The sequence below is a fragment of the Melozone crissalis genome, unplaced genomic scaffold (genome assembly GCF_028551555.1).
Source record: "Melozone crissalis strain CALT ecotype California unplaced genomic scaffold, PUWL_Pcris_2 ptg000016l_1, whole genome shotgun sequence".
Classification (NCBI taxonomy): domain Eukaryota; kingdom Metazoa; phylum Chordata; class Aves; order Passeriformes; family Passerellidae; genus Melozone; species Melozone crissalis.
The window spans coordinates 29,685,600-29,712,226 of record NW_026535794.1 but is presented as its reverse complement, the minus strand read 5'-3'; the positions used below and the strand labels follow the sequence as shown (position 1 = coordinate 29,712,226).

Here is a 26,627-nt window from a genome sequence, read left to right as displayed (position 1 = left end):
CTCTGAAGAAGGGTTCTCTGTTACTCAAATTGTATGTTCTTTTGCACAGTTCCTTGATGGGAAACATTTTGACTTTGTCTCTCTCTCTGACAAATGGCATTAATATATTTTTCAAGAGTATGTGATCTTTTTAATGTTTTCTAAAGGGCCTGGAGATGTTCCTACAGAACTGTCTGTAGCAGATAGCCTGTCTTCTTAAGACTAGCCCCTTTTCCTCCCTTGCTGACACTATCCCCAGTGTTCACATCCTACCCAAAACTGAATTGCCTGGTCTTCAGGGAAATCTTGCTAAGCTCTTTACCATCCAGACAGAAAGGCACATTAGGAAAATACAATCCCCAAGTGCTGGGCTACAGGTAGAAAGTTGACTTTTACCTTCAGTGACCCTATCCTTATTTTCTTGTTTTCTCTTTCTTCTGTGAAGGTAAAAGTTTGGTTCCAGAACAGACGGATGAAGTGGAAGCGTGTAAAAGGGGGCCAGCAAGGGGCAGCAGCCCGGGAGAAGGAACTGGTGAATGTGAAAAAGGGCACGCTGCTCCCCTCCGAGCTCTCCGGCATCGGCGCCGCCGGGCTGCAGCACACGGGGGACTCTCTAGCCAACGACGACAGCCACGACAGCGACCACAGCTCCGAGCACGCACACTTATGATGCACACAGAGTGCCCCAGCTCCGTTCTCAGGAAAGATGCTTTGCTGGCAAGCCTTACACAGGCATCGTTTACTTATGCAAGTGACTCTGGCAGTGATCTTTAAAGTTGTTATGGAAAATTCAGGCTTATTGTGTCTGCTTTTCTCGATTCTTAGATGGTTTACAGTAAGTGCCGTGTCTTAAAGGTGCCTCAAGAGTGGAGAAGTGGAAGACAAACTTACTTTGAACATTCCAGATTTGTTTGTCGTTTTTATGACAGCGGGCAGGTATTTTTGCTTAAGCTTGCACTGAAAATTACATTGCTCTCAAAGATGTTATATTCTGAAAACCACAGTGCCACAAAATCACTATCTAGTGGATAAGAATTGTATTTTAACTCTGTATATATTTACCTTACAGCATTTTCCTGTCTTCACTAATTTTTAGCAATGCATTCATATTAGCTGATGGCAATAGTCACTCATGACAATAAATGGCTTTTTGTCTCTATATCTTTGTTTTGTTTTACCAAAGACATACAATAAATGCAGATACTTTTGTTCAAGTAGAGAACAATACAATAGTGTCTGCTAGGACACATCCTTGTATGACAGACAAAACAAACCTTATGTTGCATTTACTATCAACTGCTGCTAATAGGGTATTATTAAATTTACCTAGCTCCTCAATTCTTCCTATCTTATAACTGCAAAAAGTGATTTTAACAATCATAAGGATAGTCCAGTAACCTGCCAAAAATGTCATGTTCCACTCATGCTCAGTGGAAACTTTCCAAAGGATTAATCATTTCTACTTTGTCATAATTGAGTACATTGATAAATGCTGAAACTCTGCAGAAATGTTGTTGCTTCATGTTCAGTTTGAAAAAACAGCAGCTAAACTGAAAGCTATTATCAACTGCTTATGTTGGCAGAAATCAAAATATGAAGGTAACTCTGTATTGTGTCCCATGTGTAAAATCAAGACATAATTTCTGTTATAAGCTTTTGTGTACATACAGGCAAATACCAAACCCCAAAATTTAATGCAAACCATTGATTGTACTTTGTAAAGAAATATGTTTAATAAATAATCCTTTTTAAATAACTCTGGTCTCTCTACAGTGATTTCATAGGACTCTAAAAGTGATTTTTGCCTAAGCAGCTCTGTCTCTTTTTGTGTCTTTTGGAACTTCGTCTGGGGACAACACAAAGCTGTTTTCAAACTTAGGCTTTTAATCTTGGACAAACCTTCTACCTTGATCCATTTGGGAAACTCTTTCCTTTAGCAGGAAAAATTTAAGTAGCAGCTAATGATGTCTTCAGCCAAAACCAACAAGACTTTGTTCCATAATTTTTCCATATTTAAAGCAAATGTAAAGGGTTATTTTGTAGAACTTGTTGAAATGGATGAAAGGGAATAAATTTAAGGAAGGGATGCATACTTATACTAATCATGCCTTTGTTCAATAAAGTTGTTTAATATAAAAACTCAAAGCATCTCCTCAAAAATTCAGAGATGAATTGGACTGGGTAGTGCGATAGAAGGAAGTGGGTGAAAAAAAGAGGGAGCAAGAAATATGCACATCCTAGCAGGTACTTGTGAGCATTCACTGAAACTCTGCTATGTGGAGCAGTAGGGCATCATGAAAATTAAATGCAATCAAGAAATCTGTGTCTATTTTCCAAATCCTTTCTACTGCAAGTTTGATCTTTCTTGCACATTAATTCTTGCCTTGACCATTTTAGTTTAAAATATCCAAGCAATGGGTAATTAATTTCTTAAAAGACTTCAGAGCATTTTATTGATTGCAGCTTAAGGGGCTTTGCATTTTTTTCTCAGCTCTTTTTTAAATGTCCTTGTCATACAAAATTACTGAGAACAGGAATTAGATAAGAGAAGTAAGCTAACTATTGTGAGTACTTATATTTTTGATTTTATGTCTGGGTGGGAAAGGTTTTTGGGTTTTGTAGGAATTATGAGAACAGAAAAAACTTACAGTGATTCATACTAAAGCTTTTACTCTTGGCTATTTTTTCCTTCCCCTTAAATGAAATATAACTACATTTCAAAATGAAAAATTACAATGGAAAGTTGAAAATAATTATCATTAATTTTCAAATAACACTTCTTAACCACAGAGATTTAGTCAAATATAAAGTGACTTGTTTTGCTAGTAAAGGGGAGAGAAGATGTCTTCCAAGTACTGTTGGCCAAAAACACATTTCATGGTTTGCAGAATTGTTTCTTGCTGCCATTCATGAAAAAATTACAACTGCATCTGAAAACAGATCAACCAAGTTTGAGCTGACACTTTACAAAACAAATGGAAGTGCTTTATTTACATTATGTGAAATGCACCAATGTGTTCCTAGCCCAAGGCATTTTGTGAGGTGTGTTACTCTGTTAGTGGCACAGGGATTGGACTGGGTTACTTGCTGTAGGGGAGCAGCCAGCTTTTCCTATTGAGAAAGATAGTATTTTTCCATTTTCCTAGTTTTAACTGAATCTGCTGAGATTTAGAGCACAGGTTGAAGAGAGAGAAAGGTGCAAGTTGATTTACAGCGCTAGGAGGTGTTTGTTTTTTTTTCTTTAGGTAAGTGAATAAACTTGAAACAAAAGACCAAATAATGTAACTATATTTCAGAACAAAGAGACAACTAAAAAAAATTTAACATTTCCTATGCTTTAAAAGCAGTTCAGACTTTGAAAATGGCTGTAAGGTGCTAACTCTCAGACTTTGAAAATGGCTGTAAGGTGCTAACTCTCATTTCTCAGACTACTTAAAGACCCCTCTCGACTTTTAACCACGGTTTGTTGGTGCACCATTGGTGCTCACACTGTGGTGCAGAGATCCTGCACTGGCAGCAGCTGGACCTAGGAAGGCACAGTGATTGCTACCATGTTCTTGAAGGAACTTCCTTGCATGCTCAGCCCCGCAGAAATACAGCCATGCTTCTTCCAGATTTCAGCTAGCTCCTATTCAAGCCACATGGAGCAGCAAGAAATGCCCCACACTTTGTAAGCCCCTCTTTGCAGGTCAGCAGGTCTGCTCAGGACTCATCAATGCAGATGGTGTCTCATTTTCTTCTGAAAACACCAATTACACAAAAAATCTCTTAGGGAAGCTCCTGGGATCAACCATGTGTGGTAAGATGCCACGAGTTTGTATCAAAGTTGTAGCACAATTTTGTTACTGAAAACAGATATGGTTAAAGGCTTTTGAACTATAACTTAAGGGTTTGTTTTATATCTGTCTGCAGACTGTTAAGTCTTCTACCAGTCTAGTCATAGCTAAGACTTTACTATTTAACACATGGACAAAATCAACCCCTAAGACTGTGACTTGCCCAAAGTTGTGCAAGCACTTGGTTATAGAGTGAAATGTAACTGTAATGAAACATAGTCAGTTTGGTCTATCTTTATTATTTACTGTTATTAAATAGTGGATAATCACTATTCATGACTTGTTGTCAATGAATCTGTCTTCTGATGAATCATGAGGATTTTGAGCAACCCTAGTTTCAACATCGTATTTCTCCAGAGTCAATCTCTGATTTTATGTTGGTGTGTCTCTGAGCCAGACATAAAAATGTACTCAGAAAATATACACAGAAAATACAATTGACTGTAAAATGACAGTGATGCTTAACAGTTTAATTTTCAGCATGATGGATGATAAGAATTCTTTTTTCTCAGGTACAAAGCTATATACCAATTGCAGGGTTTCTTTCTCTTCCTTTATAACTGCTGTTTTTTTATTTCATTATTTTGTTTATTTTAGCTTCATTATTTTAGATATTGAGATATTGTTAAAATAATACCATTGCAAGGTGGCTGAATTTATTTAACTACACAAAAAGTAATACTTTTTGTGCAAAAGTACAAAAGTAGCATCTTTTCTTGACTTTTTCATTGATCCAAAAGTAGTCAGAAAAAAGGGAGCACAAGAAGAGACTACACCTATATTTTTCTACCATAGGCCAAGTTTCAAGGTAGTTTATGTTTCCTGCTTTAAGTGGAGGTTCTGACTGCTGCAATAACATTATTTATACAAATAAAGAAAGAAGCACTATTAGGACATACACTCTGAGTAGTTATAAGTTAGAGACATATAAATTAGGAACAAAATGTCAGCTTGAGCCCTCATTTAGAATTTCCTGGCTTCAGTCATTTGGTGTCTCTTGGGTCAGCTTGTATTGAAGAAAGTACATGCAGCATTTAAGATAAACTACAAGATTCAAGAAATTTTAGAGAATATAATTTAACTATTTATGAACTGTAATTTAATATCATTATGCAATGGGTGTGGATTAAAAAGGAGAATTCGGTATACAACCTGATGTCTACATTCATTTAAAAAAGGCAACATAACAGATAACTTGGAGTAACTGGCATAGGGCTTCAGTAGTGATGGGCACTATAACCTCAGATTAATAATGACTCACTGGAGCTCATTTGCTTTTATATATTTCTTTCCATTTTAATTTTAAGCCTGTGGTCTTTTGGCATCATTTACGGCTGAGAGCTGTGGTGTAGGAATCAGTTTCAATGTAATTTAAGGCCCCTGGCTGTTATTCAGGGCCTCCATATGGCATAACAAGAGGTTATCACATTCATGTGTAAAAACTGCAAATGTTTTAGCAGTTTCTCGGTCGTTTATTACCTCTGTCCAAGTTGTGCATGCATCACCTGAACAGTAGATTTGGTTGAGATCAATAAACAGAGAAGATCCCACAAAGCATTGTAAATGAAGAGTTTGCTAAATCATTTTTCTTTAGGAAAACTCCAAAGATTTTAAAAGGGCACTCAAGAAATTTGTACTGGCCACCTTGACAGGCCAAGTAAGCCTTGTGGGATCAGATTCAGGCCTCTAGTAAATGTCCTGTGATGGTTCTTTTTAAATATTATTTGCCCCTTGAATGCCTTCTATGACAACCTATTCCAACTCTTGCAACCCTCACTCCTTCCCTTAACTGGATTCACAAAAAAAGAGCAGTATGTCATTCTTCAAAGAAGAATTGAACAATATAATTAAGATAAGGTGTAAGAATGTGATTCAGGATATTAAATAATTATTAAAATGTTACTGGTTGTGTTCAGAGGACTAATTAACAGGAATAAAGTGTGTTGTCACATTCCCGTTCTTTCCATAAATGATTTTTTCTATTCTTGTTTGGAATTTGTGAACTAAAAACTTTAAAAATCTTTGTGTATTATGTTTATTAAGGTTATATACTTGAACTCAAATATTTAATTCTGTTGTCTAACAGAATAAGATTGCTAACTCACAGATTGACATTTCTCAAGAAAGAAAAAATTTTGACACAAGTTCTCTTCTGCTAATATTTCAATTATTTTTTGGAAAATTTTGAAAATTTACTATCCATTAAGAAAAATTTTGTGAAATGTTATTTACAATGGTGACCAACAAATTAATGAGATTCACTTATCCTTTAAGTAAACAGCACAAGACTTGTTTTCTGTAGGAATTTATTGTCTCATAACCACAAAATAATATAATGAAATTTGTGTTATAAAAGCATGTTCCAAAACAATATGAAGAAATTAATGTGGCAGATATCTGTAGGAATAGTATAGTAATTAGGGATGGATTCTCATCCCTAGTGTCACCATGAACATAAAGACACTGTATATGTAAGTTATGGTTGCTTATGGACTTCAGGGTTTTTAAAAATATGTCTATTCTGAATACTTACCACATTATTTGCCAAAAAAGTCACATGCACAGCTGAGAAAATACTGAAATGGGCATTTTCCCAAATTAAAAATGTATCTTGAAAAGTGCACTTAGAAAAATTCTATGAAATCACCACAGAAATGCATTTGAGGGAGTAAAACCTGGCAAGGGAGGAAAAAAGCCCCAAAATTTGGAATTAGAACACATTGTAAATAATTTTGTATACATATTTCTATAATTCTTGTGTAGATATCTATTTGCTGGAACTATGGAAATAAAATACACAACTTTTCTTCCGTAAGTGGCACTAGGTACAACATAGAGCTGTCAGTTTTCTAATTTTAGCATATTTGTGTAAGACATTTGATTCTGATGACAATTTTAAGATGAGATCTCAGGATTCCTTTTATATGGAATATTTCTGCAAGAAAGAAGTAAAGGTTCTTCTAAGGCAGCAAAGGACCTCATCTAAAGCCTACAGATGGCAATGGAAAGATTACGATTGATTTCACAAGGATTTGGACTTAGCCCAAAGTACACACAAAAGTTCATACAAATCAGTGAACAGTACAGGATTAAGACATTAGCCAATAATTTCCAAAGTGACTGCTGACTTTGTGCCTCCATTATGACACACAGTATCCTGATTTCAACAAAGTTTTGAGTACACAGTGAAAATTAGGACCACTTTATTGAAATGTGAGTTGAGAACCCCATATTATGGGGTTATGAAAATTCTGGTTTTGGTTCTAACAGGAGTCATAATGCAGGATTTGTATAGCTGGCAAATCATCACATTAAGTTATTAAATTTTAGGTTCCATAAGCAATATGAAACAATCTTGCCATGTTGCTTTCATTCTGCAATTTGTGGTATTAGTAGATAAGAAAAATAAAGTGTATTATATAGAAAGGTAGGTTTGAACAGATGTTCCCAAATGGTGTGGGGGGTAGGGGTGGTGAGGAAGGTAAAACTTTCCTTCCATTCAGATGTCTGTCTTGAATTTCTCACAGTTTTTGCAGACAGTTTGGCTCACTTCCAACATACATCGTTGCCTGTCTGGTATGAAAAATGCCATCTGTGGTGTATGGAAGTTCTTTCTTTAAAAGTGGCCTGCTAATTATTCTTCAGGCAGGTGTTACTAAAGTGAAGTCAGGTGTCAAGCACAGCATAAACTTTAAATTGACTAAAATTGCTCTGTTCTTCTGTTCTTTCCCAAAAGAATAGAATGGAATATAAGAGAGAATTGAAATGTTGGTTGATACAGCATTGAGATGACTCATGCAGCAGTATATATATTGTGGTGACACTCAAAAACTGAAAGTTAAAGGATGTGGGTTGAATGAAGTGTATAAATTTTCCAAAAGAAATGTCCTTCTGATTCTTACTGGTCCTTTATGTTTGCATTTTCATGTTGCAAAATGTTAAAAATCCTGATATTCTCAGAAATTTCAGACAGGGTAAAAGGTGTAGGAAAGAATTTCCTTCTGCGCTCTGGAAGACTGGAAAAGCTGTTTGATGAAAAGAGTGTGGAAGATGGCTGTTTTGTGTGAATGACACCTGCAAATTCTCACCTACGTTCACTCTCCAAACCACTCATGCTTTCAAGCTTTTTGAAGATTAATAGAATGGTTAATGGGCCAGAATCAACACATGAGGGCTGCAGGCAGCCATTCAGCTGATCCATGAGCCCCAGCTCCCAGGATAAGCACTGCTGCTGCCTCTCATTTGCAGCAGTTAGTGTGCTGCTCTGTTCCTTACATGACATCAGCCCTCCCAATTGAAGAGGAAAACTCACCACACTGAGCCAGATGTTACAACACTTCTCTCTCCCTAACAGATGAGCGTTGTTAGGAGATGAGGGATTACTAGTATAAATGCAAGACTTCCCATTTTCTATGCCATTTTCAGGAGATTTTTTGAATAAACAGTCCTTTTACTATTTGTAATCTTGGTGTTCAGAATGACTGACATTGTTAGTGGTTTGAAAAATGAGGATGAGGAAAGCACAGGCACATTTACTCCTTTTGACAGTAAGACTTTGCATTGTTTGCTTTATCAGTGATGAAAGTAATCCACTTTCTCTCCTGCCTTAAGCAGACCCTTGACAAAATATTTACAATAGACTGATATGATGCTGAGATAAAGAGCAGTCCTGTAAGTAACTGAGAATGTAGTGCTGTTACATTTTTGATCAATCCTGAGACATCTGGATGATTTTGAACTACTGGTCTTCTACTATGAAGAACAGTTTTACTTCCATAAGGACTTCCTCTCGTGTTTTCAATATCAGGCTCAGCCTCTAACAGCCTTAGCATATTGTGATAATGAGTTGTACACAAAGCACTGGCATGCAGCATTACTGAGATGATTTCCTTTTTGGCTCAGCCAGATTCCTGTTAAAAGTTATAGGGACTCTTAAGAGACTAACAAAAGAAGAATTAAAGATCCAGCAATGGCACGAAGATAAGCCTAATGAAGCTAGAGTTAGGCTCTCATGAAATTAAAAGCAGACTTTGTATGAATACATTTATGAAATATACCATTGCAGTTTCATTACACAACAAAGCCACAAAGCCCTAAACCCCTTTTTTGGCCCAGGTTGAATACCTATCAAAATCCCAGTATTACTTTGTAGGGTAGGTTCTTCATTAGCATTCTTCATTGCAGAATAGAGGCTTGGATAAACACATTCCCATCAGAAAAAAAAGGAAAATAAAGCTGAAATTATTGCTGAAATTGTTTCTGTGTTGTATTGCATTAATGGCTAAATCCCAGCCCGTACCTGTTCACAATACAGATTAAATGAGGATGAAGCCATAAGTTTGTGATCAAACCTATCCTACAACAGCATTTAAAATCATTTTGAGAATAGAGCATTTGACAGTTCAATACAAAGACTTCTTTTCAATCTAGAGGGAGACTATAATCTCCTAACATATTTGCAAATATGTGAAAACACCTTCCACTGCCTCACAATAACATAAAATCATAATGGTTTCAGAAAAGGCTTCTTCACTGAACACTCTTAAAGGAGTAAACTTTGATGAGTCTGACAAAACTCTGAGGACAAAGGCACATGTAATTTTCTTGGAAAATTTTGCCAGGAAAAGATTATATTATCATAGTGATATTTAAATTGGCACTTAAGGAATCATGTTGAAAGGTATAGGCAGCTTTAGGCAAACCATAGGCATCTCTAATCTGTGCTTTTGTCTATCACTGCTGTGCAGCTTTTTCTGAGGAGAAACTTCCCAGCTGTAGAACAATTCAGAGAATGGCAATGGAAGAAATGAACACGCATGATGATGTATCTACCTGCAACTGCACTTTGCTACAATGTTACTTGCATATTTCATTTTTTGCTCCAATTATGAAATTGATAAGATTTTGCTCTGCCTCCTCTCTATTGCAGTGGCTTAGGCATCCTGCATAGGTATGATTCAGAAAAACAAACTCAGATTAAGTACTTACGCAAGAAATGTGGCAATTCAGAGAATTTCAGTTGCCCAAAATAGCCAAGAAAAATATTGTAGACATAATTGCCCTTATATTTTGGAAAAATAAAATGAAAACTCTAGCTTCTGGCATGCCAGTTGGCATAAGCTCAAAGACATTATTAATATGATACTGTCAGTAAAATTAGATGCCTGTGGAAAAAAAACCATGGAAAAAAGGGAAAGGTTCCTTTAAGAAGCCTTTACACTGGCAGTTTAATTTTCTCCCTACTTTGGAGCAAAATTTGGAATTTTTTCAGTTAAAAAGCTGAAAAATTATAAAAGAAAAAAAGTGCTGTGGACTAAATTGGAGATGCAGATTTACATGTTTCAAATTCCTTTAGCTTTGTGACAACATCTGAGCTCAAAAGGCACGCCCATATTCAGTGGAACTTTCAAAATGCACCTGATGTTAATATTAACTTTCTCCTCTGAATTCTGAAGAGTTGATAGAGGTAACCCCGTGTTTATTCTCAGTTTCCTGCTTCCCATTTCTTCCACTCACTGACATTCAAAAACATACCTATCCATGGCCCAAAGGAGTAAGAAGGTTATGAAAGTTGCCAAAATGTCAACAGCAGTTTTACTGACTGAGAACCATGACCTAAAATCTTCACACATTCACAGGTTGAGAGTTCAACGTACATTTTTTAAAATTGAAATGTACGATCTTTAAATTGAAAAATGTATTTTAAATATAATTTACTTAAAAGATTTTATTAATTGATCCAGTTTAATTATTCAGATTATGGTAGATTTTGTAGTCTTTTAACTATGAACACATTCCCCAGGTACCTCATGAATCCCTTAAAATCTAGAGAGTTTATTCATGTCAAAATTCTGGAATTGATTCATTGCAAACCTACTCTAAGTAGACAGAATTGACCTTGACAGTTGCATCTGGACTCTTGAAGATCTTTTTCTAATTTTCCACTATTGTGTCTTCCACTATCTTGAAAAACTGCCACAAAACCCCCACACACCCCTAAGTATCCCCCAAAACACTATGCATACAAATATTACCATTCTGGTTGTGCTTTGGCTCAGATGTTGCAATAGTAAGTGTTTCAGAACAGGTAAACAGCACAGCAAGGAAAACCATACAAACATCTTGATCACAGCTGCTGTATAAGTTACTCTGCAACACAGAAAGGATTCCCCACAACTAAATATCAGGGAATACATTCCATACTTATGACATATGAATTTGAAGCCTATTTCATTCCCCAAACATAAAAAGAGATTAGAAACATTCATGAATATATGGGAACCTAGAATGAAGGAGGAAAAATTAGGCATTCCCTAAGTGAATTTTGTACTGGATAGTCCTTTCTTCCCTCAAAATGATGTGCATCCAGAAATGAAATTTCATACTGCTGTTCACTTACAGTCATCATACAAAAGAGAGGACTAATAAAAGCAAGAAAAAAGCTTTTGCTATGGTAAAATGTGATATATATATAACCTGCAAGTTGATTGATCATACTAATTTCAATAATTTGTTTTTATAAATAACTTAAATGGTTATTCTTGCTTTTTGTATATTAAAGTGTGCAGCATGAAATGAACTTCAGGCTTGCTAAATGAAATTCACTCAAAGATTGAATACATTTATTTGTAAGTTTAATAGACATTTCCAGCCCTTATATATAGCATATGATGACTTTAATTAAGTCATCATATGCTACCTTGTACTCGGACCTCTGACCATATTACTGGTCTTGATTTCAAATAGCCAAAAAAACTTTGAGGTATTAATGAATTTTCTCTTGCTTGCTTTCCTTTAAGTATTTTTTTTCCTTCCTTCTTTTCCTGCTAACAGTTATTTGCAGATTTTGGTTTATTTATTAATGCCCTTGTTTTAATTCTTCTTTAATCCACATTTCCACATTTAGTTCTTTCTGTCAGTTTCCAGGACCTTCTGGAGCCTTCAGCCAGTTGCTTTCTGAAATGCATCTTGTTGATTAAAAAAGACCTCCAAAAAAGGAGCCTCTGTCCTTATCTAATGGTTGATTAAGAAAGAATGCATTTAGGTCAGCAGGACTTAGTTAGCAGAGAACAGACATTAAGTTAGCAGATATTTGGGCAATTAAAGAGCCAGCCAAGCTGTGGAGAGTGTGCTGGGAATGTTTCCAGGTAGGATGCAATTGTACAATATTGCAAGGTTTAGTTCTCAACATGTAACACATAAATAACCTGGAGTATCAAAAGAACTGGAGCAGTGAAGCACACACATCCTGATTCAGGTTTAGGCTGCAGGGAAAACCTGATATTTCTTCCTGGGGTGGTCTCACAGTGGGAGGTGGGCTTTGGCACTGGGTCAGAGGAGAAGGAGGAGGATGTGTGTGACCATGTGGCTTCAAGGATGACAGGCAGGTGATGGGAAATTTTTTCACAGTGTCCCTGCAGCAGCATGAAACAGATCAAGGGGAGCAAGAGGCTACTTGTGGACGAGTGGTGGATGGAGACCTGAGTGGAGAAGGCTGTCAGCTTATGTCTCTGGGCAGCAGGAGAAAGGCTTTTTCTTTGCCCTCAGACCTGAATTTGTGGAATTGATGCACTGACTTAAAGGTGAGGAGGGAGAACAGACTCTGCACAACAGGAGCACAGAGGCAGCTGGGCCAGAAGTGAATGTTTGCTCTGGAGTGGAAGGGGACAGTGGCTGGGGACTCGCTGAGGGTGGGGAGCTGGCACTGTCCATCTCCGTACAGGCCTACTGGCACAGGAGGATTGTTGTCTGCCAGGGGCCCTGGTAAATTATTACTTGGAAGTAAAGGGGATTTCCACCTTTCCATAAGTGTTCTACTGCCTTTGGTAGCTAAGCTTTGTAGTCTTTTTATTTTATTCAAACACATTAATTGCACTCAGCATTTATAAATCACTGTAATTTATTTAAAGGAGTCATCCACAGAAAACAATCTGTTTTTCAAGGACTAGGGATTTGCAGGCTAGAAAGAAGTAGAAGCTATGTGGTTTTCCTAGGAAAGAAAAATTATTCTGTGTTCCTTATAGTAAAGAAAAATAGCTGATTTAAAGCCAAATTATTCTTGAAGGTCTCAAGCTTTAAAATATTACACAATGACATTGATAAAGTACATCTGCTGCTGATACTAGAGTAGATTTTTAAAAAATGTCCAGTGTTAACAGACAAAAGTCTTTCTGTTGAAGTTCATGTACGCAGGCATACTCTTCATAATTCTCTATGACTGTTCTTTTTAAAAACAAAACAGAAAAGAATCAACATTTTGGATAGCCTTGCTTGAAAAATTGTAATTTCTATGCTTCCTCAGAAATAATTCAAATGATTCCTACCCGTGCACAGGGACTAAAGTGGTAGCATGTGCTATAATCCCATGAGTGCCTCTCATGTTTTATAATTTTGGATCTACCTAGTGTTGATATTCATCCGTTCCTAATTCAAAAATGAGACTGTTTTGGTGATAACAAACAATAACAATCACTGGGCACGTGACACAAAGTGCTATTAAATAGGCTATAACATATCTAATAAAATGATCTTGATGTATAAGATATCTGTAAGTTACATAATGCTGATTTGCATTATGCAGCAAACAGCAGCCTGAACCCTGTTGTTTCTAAAAAATTAAACTAAGTTTTTCAGAAATAAAAGTGCAAGAAATTTCACAGCAGAGCATGCCAGATAAAATTTGGAAACATTCACAACAGGTGGGCAGGCTGTTCTTCTAAAGTTACTTCCTTGATAAGTCTGCCTTGAAGATGGAATTTATTTTTCCAGTAACTCCTGTCCCATTCCCTCTCACACAAAAAAACTAAAACACATTTTTCCTCAGTTAGAACAAAAGGTTAAATTATTTCAAGTGCATACAATGATGGAAAATATTACAAAAATACCCCAAAATAGTGTCTGCCTTATTCTTCAGCCTGCTTGAGTATCCTGATGACTGCTCCCTGTTCTATGGCTACTATTTCTGTGTAGAAGAAATGGAAAGTTAGCAGTAAACTGCAAAATGCATGGCACAAAATTGATTAATATTCAAGAACACCTCTATCTGTGGGTCTCTGGAGCCATTAGCTCTTACTAAGACTTGTGCATTGATATATATATATATATAGCTTATAATAGAAGCAAATAAACATTTGACTTTTTTTTAATGGTAGGGGTTTTTTTAATGTGATGTAGGGTTTATCAATGGAAAGGCAGCACTGAAAATATTTTATAATACCAGTTTTATAATAACGCTGTTATATTTAGTGCTTCTGTGATGACATCCCCTGCAAAGCATGAATGTAGGTGCTGTATACTTGGAGTGGTGATACAAAAATTCTGACATCTACTTGTGCACTCATTTAAAGTGTACTCTTTAAAGTTCTTCTATTCGCAGATACTACTACATAAACAGAGCATACTAAGCACAGCTAGGTTCTGGATATGATTTAGTTTACTGTGAATGACTGCCAAGGCAGACTATATGGCCCATCCCAATTTCAACCTGCCCTAATTCCCTTTATGACTTTATTATTTAGTGCTGTTTTACTGCTTAGAGAGACCTAAACAGGAAGACTCTGGGCGTTCTCTGTTCAAGAAGTGGGTGGGATGAAGTTCTTTAGAGAAAACAAAATATGATCCACCTACAGATCATGTTAGGCCAGCTCCCCAATTTCCTCTAAGCAGAACAGAGGCCTTTGTTGCCTTAGTTACTGGAACTATCTACTAGTCAACAGCAGGATCCCAGTCTCCATAAGGAACATCCTCCTGCATTTTTGATGGCAGTGTAGGATGGGAAATATTAACTTTTCTGTTTGTTGATTTTATTGTGAAGAGGAAAATAAAGTCATAAAAAAAATTAACTCACAGGGACATTGTGTGGCAGAGGCTTATACCTCCAATGAAACAATATTCCTTTATTTTCCATTACTTTCTTAACATCAGAAAGAAGGAACATTGAAAACTGCATGCTAAGTTTCAAGGCACAAGTAGACAATAGCAGCTACATTGGCAGAGCCAGACCACTGAAGCTTGCAAAACATTCATAAATGCTCCAGACAAGATTTCAAACTGTTTCCCTCACCACAAATGCAGATATTGTAGTGCTATCTCCTATTTCTTCTAGGACAGGGAAGCTGGAAAACACAATCCATTATCTTCCCGTTTGAAGTATGATCAAGCCCAATTTCTATCCTTCCTGTTTGAAAACAAGAGCTTCAGTACAGTCATATTGAGGTGACAATTTACAATGACACAGGGGTCCAAAATAATCTTTAAGAAAGTAGAAAGTCCTTGATGGACTGTCTTCTTTCCCAGATTGGTGTAATATGATGTAGTGGTTCCATGGTACTTAAAATCTATCCCACCTTGTGTGGCCACGGACTCCCTTGTCCTGCTAAACATTCTTAGCCCAGAATGGTCCCCAGTTCACTGATAGCAATTTTTGTGGGATTAAGTGTAGGCCATTTTAACTCTGAAAGCTGATGATAAAACAAGATGAACACCAGCACAAGACCAAGGAAGGTGTCTGAGTGAGATGGTACGGCTGAGGTGAGGCTGAGTTAAAGGAGCTTGAACATGAGAGTAATGTCACAGAAATATTGAGGCTAATCTAAATGAAAAAGTAAATGTTTTCTGTCATTGCCTGCCATGAAGATCTAGTCGAAATGCTGTTGATTTGTGTGATTTTAAGTAAATTTGCAATTGTTATTTAGATTAACTCAGATTTTAGAATTTAACAACTAGAGTTTTATAAGAATTTCAGGTTATCATAAATCATCAATGAAATTGAGAACACTAGGATACAATTCTAAAGCACTTAAATAAATTTAATAGCTTTTTTACTTATAGTATTTGTACAAACTATACATATTAAGAGGGTGTCCAACTCTATTTCATCATCAATGCCCTTTTACAATACTTTTGGTTTGTTCAGTTAAAAGTCAAATATTTTATTAGTATTTCCAGTAATTTCCTGACAGCCATTCTCTACAGTATTGCAACATTATATTGCAATATTGCAAAATATTTTATTCAAACTGCAAAATGTTTAAGTTGATCTTCCATGCTGTTGCTTAAATGGAAACTTATTTAATACAAACATCACAAATGTGTAATACTTCAGTTTTTTAAATGTCAATTTCTTTGCATTGCACTTTTCCTAAACAGAAATTTCAGCTGAAATTACCCGGCATAGTTCCTTTCCAAAACTAAAGGCTGATGCAAAGTAAAAACCTTTTTTAATAACTGTCAGAATTTAAATTGTGGTAAAATCTTTTACAACAGGATTTGCAGTTCATTTCTTCTGCAAAGACTGTTAGTGGAACTGTGCATTTGAGATGAAGGGTTTGTTGAGACATTGTGTTATTTTATTGTTGGCTAATCCATTTCATCAGAAATGTTATTATTTGTACTAACACCAAATATCAAGCACGATTGACAAACATTTGACATGCTCCTGAGCTTCAGACCAAAGGTCTTGAATGCACAAAGCCTGTCCTTACTTGCATTTCTGAAAGTAATTTTCTAAAAGGATCTACATGTATCTCTTTTCACCATTTCTATTTCCTTAGTTTTCATTCCTTCATAAATGAAAGCATAATCGATGGCTTCCAGAGGCTACCTTCAATGCAGTGATGTTAATGGAACCTATATAAAATGGAGCCATGACAAGTCCTAATAAAAAAAAGCTTTTAATTGGAAGAATTCTGGACTAACCCATACGGCTGAAGAGGAGGCTCCGAGCACACCTTGGCTTGTTTCTCAAAATCCTCAACATTTTATTTCAATGGAACTCCAAACCTGAGCAATAGTTTATATTTTTGTGTAGAGTTCTGTCTAAAACTGAGAAAGGGTGACTTGAGCTCTGCGGATTTTTGAGGTTCTGAGACTTTTGAGGGTGAGGAGGGAGCTGGGGCGCGCGAGAGCTTTCTCCCAGCTGCCAGCAGCGGGCCAGGCAGCGATGACACGTGCAGAAAAAAGAGCCCCCAAACCCAAGCGAAGCTCCGAACCAGCACGATGCCGGGGCAGTAGAAATTGTGAGCTTTCTGCAAGGCAGCCCTTAAGCCCTCGGGCCCACGGGGTGGCGAGGCGAGGTCGCGGCGGGGCGGGCGGGGGCGGGCGGTGCGCGCCGGCCCGGGAGCGGAGCGCGGCGGGCGCAGCGCGGCCTGGCCATGGGCGCTGAGGCGGGCGGGCCGCGGGGCACCGCGCCGGGCCAGCAGCTCCGCGCCCTCTTCTACGCGCTGGCGCCCGGAGAGAGCTCCTTCCGAGCGGTGGAGGAGGTGCCCGACTACGTGGAGAAGGTGAGAGTCCCCTCCTTTCCCACCCTGGCTGCATCCCTCGCCCTTCCCTTCGCCCACCTGCGCCTGTTTTCAAAAGCCGCGGGCGCCTCACTGAAACCATGTCCGCGAAAGGGCACCGAAATTAAGATAAAACCGTCTTTCCCTCAAAGGTTTTCTGCCTGTAAGCTGCCAGTGTAACTGTGCCCACTATTTTCATGTATTTAAGTGATGATTTCTCCTGGTGCTAGTGTTATATGCAGCAGCACGGATGAGATGAACAGTGACAGCAAACTGAACTGAGGAAACAAGAAAATATGATACTGTGTTTGGCTGTTATGGTTCTCAAAGCAAGCAAAAAGTCAGGTCTCTCTGTGCCCTTAAGTCAAGCTCAGTCAAGGACAGAAAAATAAAAGGTTTCTAATTAAAATAAAAAATAAAGATTGTTTAAGAGAATTTAGAACAAATATTTGTGTTGGGACAGTGCTGTGTCCTAAATATCCAAGGCAAGAGTACAGAGGTCGTGGGTGAGAACTCCCTTGTCAGCAGGCAGCAGCATATCCTCCCGTCCCGCCCTGCCAGTTTATTCACTTCCAAGAAGATACCTTTGCTCCCTTCTGTCCTACCTATTGCTCATATCTTGGTTGTCAGCTCCTTCTGAACCCAGATCGATGTCAGCTGCTCACAGAGACAGCACATAAACACTATTTTGCCCTTGTCAAGGTGAATTCAGCCCAGCTTCAGTGAAGAGCTGCACTTTTTACGTGGGTTTTGATAGTTCTGATGAGCCCCTCTGACAGGTCTACCTTGGAGCGCAGTGCTGGCAGACTGCAGTGGGGGTGCCATGGGCTGTGCAGCGCTGTCAGCAGCTTTCTGGGAATTGTAGTATGCAGCAGTCCCTCACTCACGGGTGTTATCTGCAAAGGTAAACCCTTTTGTGTAAGGTAAGCAGAAAGCTGCTGCAAGCCCAGCCTGTGTGTGCAGTGTCTGGTCAATGGACTGCTGTCCTCAGAGGTGTTTTGCAACTAAGCTCCAGCGTCATGATTAACGAAGATCGATGGTTATGCCTAGTTAGCTGATCTCTCCTTCCAGTTCTCTTTGATATCTCAGTCCCTTTTACCATTTCTACATTTCCAACGAGCATACTTTCTTGTCTGCAACATACCTTAACATCCTTGGGCTTTCTTCTCCCGTGTGCAGTACTCAGGTCAGACGTTAGCCAAACCTCGAATTTCTTTTACTAGGCACACAGTTGTAAGTCGGTGAAAGGATTCTTAACACTTTAAATTATGAAAGCACCTGTAGGCTCCTGCTTCTGTAGAGCAGTGTTGGGATAAGCTTGTAAAGGAATATTTCTCACAAAAAAAAATAGCATTAAAGAAAAAGTTTCCCATTACTGTTATGCTTTGCTTAAATTCCTATCTGAGGTTAGCTGTGCTGGATTTCCCTTCTGACAGTGCATTTTTTGCTAGAACAGATCTTTTGATGCTTGTCTCAGTGGGCATATAAAAGTATTTTAGTGGCATAACTGTCTTAACTCTTTGGCTTTGGTCTGAGCTTAGGCAGAGTTCATCCATCCCCTTCTGGCCGTGTTTATGGGTAAGTGGCAGCTATCTATTCCCTCTCCAGCTGCTATTCTTGACTGTTTAGGGAGCAATTACACGAATAGTATGTCCATTGGGTTCATCAGCAGTAGATTTAATAGTGACCTGATGAGCCTTTCGAGGAGGTCTGGGGAGTGCTAAGTTCTTTAGTTGGTACAGACACACAAGTGGATATCTGAACTCAATTCAACACAGAACAGAAAAAATTTTAGTGTAGAGCTGGTAACAAATGAAGGCCTCAGCTCAAATAATTCACTCTAAAAGACAATAATGTTGATGTATATGTGTGAAACAAACTACTGATTACATTAGTGTCTCTAAATGGAGTGGGATTTTTTTTTTTTTTTTCTGAGACACTCTAGTGGAATTTGCATCTCAGATCTGTGATCTCTTGGGTATCAGATGGACAAAGGTATTTCTAGGACATTAGATGACATGGTTACAGCTGTGGGGATAGGCACCTTCCAACATTAGACAGGTGGCAGAACCTCCAAAGTCACCCTACATATTCATGGGTCTAGCAATCTGCAGAATTGAGCTGTTGGCTTACAAAATACAGGCACTTCACAGGAGAGGCACCTTTGGGCTAGAGTTACCTGTGCTGTCACATCTGGGTGGGAAATGACAGCATGGGTGAAGCAGCTCTGGTTCTGAGAACAGAATACTTGGCTTAACTTGTGCAGTGTACTTTCTGGTCACATTACTTCTGTTTTCAGAAGCAATGGGCCTTGCACTGTTGCTCTGTATGTTGGCAGAGCTGTGTGGAGAGGCCTCAAGTCCTGTTTAAAACATAAGCTGAGCCTCAAGTCCTGTTTAAAACATTAGCTGATCAGCTGCTGACAGCGACAAGCAGCAAAGCTCTGCAGCAGTGCCCAGGGAAAAGTCACCCTTTCAATAAAGGGTGACAATATATATCTCAAAAATTCTAGGAAAAGGGGTGTGGGTCTTCGATAATTGTCATAGAATTTATTTTTCTAAGACTTTTTGTCATGTAGAATTCAAAATTTGTCTGTATATCTGAAAAGTATGTCAATTGCATTTATCCAGGACAGGATGTACTAATGCTTGTCTATTCATTTTAAGAGCATCCTCTTTTCTGTGGGTGTAAGATTAGGCTCTGCATGCTCTGTTAGTTGTTTTTTGTTAGTTTGCTTGCTTAGTTCTCTTACAATCTACAGATGGTGGAATGATTCTTTTTGTTTGCCAAACATAGTTTTCGTGAACCACAAATTTACTTTGTAACTTTGTAGCTTGCTATGGTCTGAAATTATCACCTGTGCTCTGTAAAGACTTCCATGAGTCAGACTTCTGAAGAGACAGTCCTTCTGCTGAGAGCTCCAAAATGAAAGCTTTAGTAATCACTGTTTTCCTTTTCAATTTACTCTCTTGAGACCCTAAAGAAAAAGTTCACATTTAAACTCAATTCACATTTTAGGGTTTGCTTCTAAATAATGAGATTTTAGGGTTTGCTTCTAAATAATGAGGCACAGAACCTTCATATATAGTTTTACTTTTTTTTAGTTTTACTTGAATGTTGGGATTCTTATATTATAAAGATCTGGGACTTTAAGGAAACAAAAACCGTTTCAAGAATTGCAATAAAACTATGAGTATATGCTGAATTTCAACCTAGAATATTATTCTTTGCAACAGTATAACGTGGAAACTGATTTTAAATGGTCCTTTGCATTCTGTAGAGTTGGTTACTTAAAATGGAACCCTCTTACACAGTACTCAGGGTAAGGCTTTCATGTTATGGATCAGTTATTCAGCTAAACCACAAGCTTATGCAAATCTCCATTGAGTATTTCTGCTCTTGGGTGAAGAGAAAAAACCTGGAAACAGACAGAGAGAGTAAAACATTTATGGACAGAAGATATCAAAAGGATCTGTCTTATGTCACTGACCTGTGATGTCAACAGTGGCTGTTTCTTAATTTTGTGCCATTTTGTTTGGCACAAATGGGTTCCTTAAACTCAATGGGTTTCTTAAATGTCTTCATTGTTCTTTTAACTTAAACCAAAAAAAAACCAGGAAAAAAGAAAGGTAGTGATTAGGCTAGTGACTATTTTCTCTCTTACGGTCTCCTTTTTGCCTGAATTATTTGCATTCTTCTTCTGTTGCATTACACCTCATCCTTACTCTGTGGGCAGTTTGGGCCAGGGAATGCCTTTTCATCCTCCATGACAATAGCTGTCACAGCTACATAAATAATACATCCTAGCCTAGATGTAGTTGATCCCATTGGTCTGTTTTGGACCAAGCTTAATGTAGGTATGTGAGAGAGATGTAGGAATTTCTTAGATACTAAGGAGTATGCCATAAATCTTTTCTTTTATAATCTCCTTGATGAGCAGGAGGTTAAGGATGTCTGGATGTTTCTTTATCCTCCTTGCTATGACACCACCCATTGATGAGTCAAAAAGTGGCACCAACTGCCTGGCTGTTTTGCAGCTTCACAGTGGGAGGAAAATATGCAATGAAGTCAATAAGGCAGAAGTTGTAATAATGTACATTAATATAAAATCAAGTATTTCATCTGTTTCAGAGGTTGCTAGGTAAAATGAATCATCACATGGAATACAGACAGTGTACATTTCCTATTAACTGTTTTTATTTCATGAATGAAACACCTCAGTTTCTCTGTTCTGAGCCCATTCAATTTGCTCTGCAGCTTCTGCTGTTCCACACCTTAAAACTGCTTGTCATCTGTGCTAGAACTGCCTTTTAATATTGCCATTAAGTGTTTTGTAGTTTTTCATATTAAATCTCTCTTTTCTCTGCTGGAGTGTACAGCTGTGGTCATCATACTTTGTTTGGTAAGTTAGGAATCTGTTATTTGATTATGTCAGTTAGGAAAAGTATGTTAAAAGTCGTATCTACTTAAAAATTAAACAGATATAGAGAGCAAAACAAGGAGTATTTATATTTTCCTTGTATGTTTCATTGCTTTCAAATGGAAGGCTTTAGGGTTTCCTTACTCTTTTATAATATATTTTATTATTATATGGTTTCCTACTTATTCCAAATATTGAAAGACTTGCCACATTGGTTTTCTTGGGTGCTGTTTAGGCACCCAAGGTCTTCCCTTTCTTTCTAGATTTTTATATCATCAGTTGGTGCCTATCAGAAATAGGCTTTTAGATGCCTAAAATGCTGTTACAGAGTAAGCTAGGCACCTAAATTAAAAAGTGTCATGTTGATATTAATCTCTGTTCATCTGTTATTGTAACCTAACCCTGTGCTGCTGAAGTTTATGAACTTTCACATTTTCTAGACACTATAAATCTTTTGCTGTTTGCATGGTTTGAATCATCCAATTCTTCTTGGACTGAGCAATCTGGTCTGTATCCATCTTAGTCTCTTTAGTGTCCCAGCCTAGTAGGAATTCCCAGATCATATCTCACTTGGCAACAAAAATGAGCGCCCTCCAGAATACAGTGGTATTTGCAGAGACAACATGCTCCTATTAAGCTGTTGTATGGGCAGGAGCAGCCTCTCTCCTACAGCAGTGCAGTTTGGAGGGTTCCAGGCACTGAAGCTGTCGGTGTTTGCAGGCCATTGGAAGGGAGCAGAAGCAGCAGAAAACTTACTGGGCAAGAACGGCAGTGTGGTGCCTCCCAGAGTGGTGCAGAACTGCTCTGGCATTTCTCTTGCTCTGCAACATGGTGGGAATTTTATGCCTTAATATAACCAAAAAGCAGATGTCTAAATGTCTCAAAGGTCACCTAAAAGTTTTCTACAGAGCAAGGGAGGCTGTTGAAGGAACATTTGCTTGCACAGAGATCTGATAACTCCTTCCCATTTTCCTCGCCACAGGCCTTATAGATTTTGGTGGCGATGGCTAAAACTGCCACTGCCGAATTCCTTCCACACGTGAAGTGCAGGGACTGTTAGGACTCCAGTGTTAGTAGAAAAAAATATGCTCTAGGACTTACTGCTACTCAAGCCTTTTTCTTGTTGCCTGGGATGATAAAAAATTGAGAATGGGTCTGAGAGTCCTCACCAGTTACACCTTTCACTAATGGGTGCTGTTGCTGTGCATTTTCAGCTTTTCTTGCGATAGAAGATGGACTGTGAGAATTGAATCCCAAACTAAAGCAATGTTGTGAGTGTGAAATGTTCCAGTCTTGTTCATCATTATACTTTTCTGCAGAAGGGCAGAAAACTATTTTGCAGTCAGTTTAATCCAAAAGCAAGAGGGAAACATTGTATCATTGTCACTAGGTCTGGGAAGGGAACATGATGTATGGCCCAAACTGGAACGGGCTGTGTAATTGTTTCCTTCACTGATGAAAGCACATATAGAAGAGCTGTTGTTGTCTGCAGTGAAAAGCATGGCAATAGAAATGCCAAGTAGAAAGAAACTCACTTTAGTATTTCTTTCAGATAATAATGTTGGATACCAAATTCAGTGGCTGAAAACACTCAAAAAACTTCATATAATATCAAATCCAAACTAGATTCTGTTCTACTTTGTGGTTGGAGGAGTCCACAAATATTGCTGCTCTCACTGATATTGCTGCTCTCGCTGATTTACTTAAATATGAGAAATATAGGTTTGGAAAGACCTTTGTGTTTTGTTCTGATAATGTTTGAGATTATGTGCAGAATGTGCAAAAGAAAACATTGTGGGAGGAGGTTACTGCAATAGATTTATGCTGGTGTTTTGGATCAAATGGTAGCCTTGGTTGTTCTGATTTGTAAGGTCCATGCTATGAGCTTTATTACAGTAGCTATTAAAGTGCCAGCTGATCTGAGAAGCATCTCACTGCATAAAATGCTGTTTGAGAAAGTGTATCTAATTTTATTTTGTTGTGACTTTTTTTTTGTTGTTGTTGTTTTTGCAAACTATTTTAGAGTATTCCATTCTTCATTACTTTCATTGGGCTGGAGTTTGCTGTCAGCTGGATTCAGAAGCGCAAGCTGCCGGGTCGGATCAATGATGGGATAAGTTCTCTTTCCTTGGGTATCCTGTCCCGACTACCAGAGTGAGTATATGAGTACAGCCTTGAGGTTGTTTGGGTTTTAATGACTAAGAAGGAAGAAAATATAATTATGTATTGAAGTTGTTATTGCTAATCCAAAATGATTAAACAAGGCAACTGGACCTTTTTTTATGCAATTAAATATTAATGCTGTGTATAAAATCTTTCTAATCTGTAAGGCTAAATATGATTCTTACAGGGTGTTCTCCAGCTCCACATTACCAATTTATCATCAATTATATTAATCTATATTGATCTTGCTGTCACCTTTTGCTATTTCTGGGACTTCAACTTTACTATATCTTATGTTAGACTAGATTTTAGAATCTGGGGTTTTTTTCCTTAAAATTTGGAAAGATAACAAAATAAAACCAACCAACCAAGTCTATTGGTTTTTGTTAACCTTTAAAAATAAAACTGGGTGCATATAACCAGATCAATAGAATTGTGAATATGCATGTGATCCAAAGTGCTTTGAAGACAGTCATAATCTTACCTTTGACTTCAATGGATTTTAATTCCTGGGAGAATTGCTGCAAACATGATCATATAATTCACTCTCCAATGTAAATGCCATAAGATTTACCTGAATTAGTTTGGTGAATAAAGTTGTGTTTTAAATAAATAGCCACTGTGGATTAACTGTGAATCCCAGTGAAAAAATCCAGCTAATTATTTATATGAATTTCTCTAACTGGTTTCCAGGACTTTTAGCCACTTGTAAGTAATATCATGTTTTAGATATGCCTTTGCATGATATGAGCTTCCAGATGATAGATTTTATTGCATCTTTTCTTTTCAAATGGGGTTACATTTCTATTCCCCACGTGTGACTTGGCAGGTGACCTTCAAATTATATATAAACTCTTCATTATAAGAAGAAAAGCTTTTATTATTTGAATTTTACTATATGGTATTTGCAATCCTTTCTGTTATTCCCCCAGCTTTTTTTCAGAACCCTCTGCAGTTTTTCAGCCTTCTTAGTGTTGATGTCTCAAGTGCACTCCATATTTCAGAAATTACTACATCAGTGCCAAATAATGAAGTCATTTGTTCTCTATTTCTACTTGTTGTTCCTCCCTTTATATATCCCAGATCCTTTGAGCTGTCTTTCATCCCTGAATACTTTCTTGGATTCTGTGGCTTACATTCCTCATTCATAGGCAATATGTTCTTATATTTGGCCACACAGAAATACATGGATTATACATTTGGTCCTCCTGAAGTAGCCTGAATCCATGAAAAGTTGTCTTTGTTACCTAAAAGTCCCTGGTTTATGTCACTGAAGATTTTACTAAAAATCTTTTCTTTCAAACTAGATTCTTGATCAAATACATTAAAAGAACATAGCAAGAACAACAACAAAAAATTATCCCTTCTGGCTAGTAGAGCTCATTTTGTGAAATGTGTAAATCACCCTCTTCGTAATCTATTGATAATTTGTCATTTTGTTGATTTTTTTAAAGTTTCTAATCAATACAGTCTTTGACAAGATCTATTAGGTACAAAGACAAATTCTGATAGATTATGTTAATTATCAGTTGTAAATATCCCCTATGAAACCTTTTAAAGACACGATCCAAAACTCTTGAAATGTCTGAAAATGAGAGCCATGAGCTTTCAATATGAGAAATACTCAACCATAAAGTTATGTCTTCAAACAAAGTTATGCCTAAGTTGTTTGAAAATTTAGTGAAGTTAATTATACAGACAGTGTACCTATATTCAAATAATTCTTAATTAATTGTGAGCATGATCTTGAAGGAGCAACATTAAACTTTTCAGTATGTTTTATGAATTAATGTAGTATTTATGAACAAATTAGATTTGTGTGCAGCAGCACACAACCCTGATAATGGGTTACTGTAGTCTGTATGAAGCTAACATTAAAATAGATCAAATGTTGCTTCTTCAACTTAACCCAAATTCTTTAAACTTGACAGGCTTACCATGCTGAATATTTACCTTTATTTGTTATTGTGAAGCAAGGCAATCCGTGTAGCAGGGAGAAATGATGCATCTGACTCCATGACATAAGAAGGCTAATTTATTACTTTATTATACTATTTATTCTGTGCTATATTACACTACATCTGAAACTGCACAAGCACTCCACTGAACTAAATCTTGTGACTGTCTCCTGACCGACCGTCAGGACACACTTACAAGTGTGACAGTTTGCACAGATTGGTCAAGAAAACAAAACTCTCACACTAGAATCCAGTGAAGCAAATTCCTTCAGGTAAATAATCTTCCAACACATTCCACATGTTCCAAAACACAGGAGCAGCAAATGAGATAAGAATTGGTTTTGGTCTCTGTGCTTCTCCAGGAAAAACCTGAGAGAGAGAAGATTATGTCTCTCTGTTCAGAGAAGGTGAATCCCACAATTAGACTCAAATATTCAGAACTGATTAAGTTAAACAAAGGGCCTGAGATACATGTAAAGTAAGTTTGAATGGTTTTGCAAGTCCTTTTGACTTTATTTTAAGAATACTGAAACGACTGAGATACACTCATTCCTGGAAGAAGTGCTTGCTAAGAAAACTGGTGTTGTGTGTGTGGAATGCATCTTTGCAAGGTGCTGAGTACTTTTATTATTTTGGCACTCAGTCCTTTGCTGCAGAATTTGGCATGTGGGCTATGCAGTTTTCTTTTGCAAGATTGTTTCAACTGAGTGAACCGAATGATCCTTAAGGTCTCGAAAGTTGCAGGGTCAGGCAAATCTCCAAGATGGGCACACCTATTTATTGTTACACCAGCACAAAAAGTCTCTTCCAGGTTGCTTGCACAGCTCTCATGACTGGAAATACCAGACCCTCCTCAGCAGTTCTTTCCAAAGAAGAGTCCTGTAACCCTTTTAGCTTTTTGTGTGAATGTGAAAGAAGCAGGCAAACTACAGACTTCCTAAATTATTTAATCTCATGTTAATATTGCAATCCTAATGGTGACTGTTTTGTGTAA

The 26,627-nt window shown here is 37.5% G+C and overlaps 2 protein-coding genes across 3 annotated transcripts in view; both read left to right on the top strand.

Annotated features, from left to right (window-relative positions):
• MEOX2 (mesenchyme homeobox 2) overlaps positions 1–1,673 on the top strand; it is a 51,437-nt gene extending 49,764 nt beyond the window's left edge. Inside the window, exon 3 of the mRNA XM_054274038.1 lies at positions 425–1,673. Coding sequence (XP_054130013.1) covers positions 425–649 — 225 coding nt within the window. The 3' untranslated portion in view covers positions 650–1,673. The remainder of the gene's footprint in view (positions 1–424) is intronic.
• Positions 1,674–16,966: 15,293 nt separating this feature from the next.
• The window catches only part of AGMO (alkylglycerol monooxygenase), a 187,494-nt gene continuing 177,833 nt past the window's right edge, over positions 16,967–26,627 (top strand). For both annotated transcript variants that reach the window (XM_054273897.1, XM_054273898.1), the window contains exons 1-2: positions 16,967–17,095; positions 23,536–23,666. In XM_054273897.1, the coding sequence (XP_054129872.1) occupies positions 16,967–17,095; positions 23,536–23,666 (260 nt within the window). The remainder of the gene's footprint in view (positions 17,096–23,535; positions 23,667–26,627) is intronic.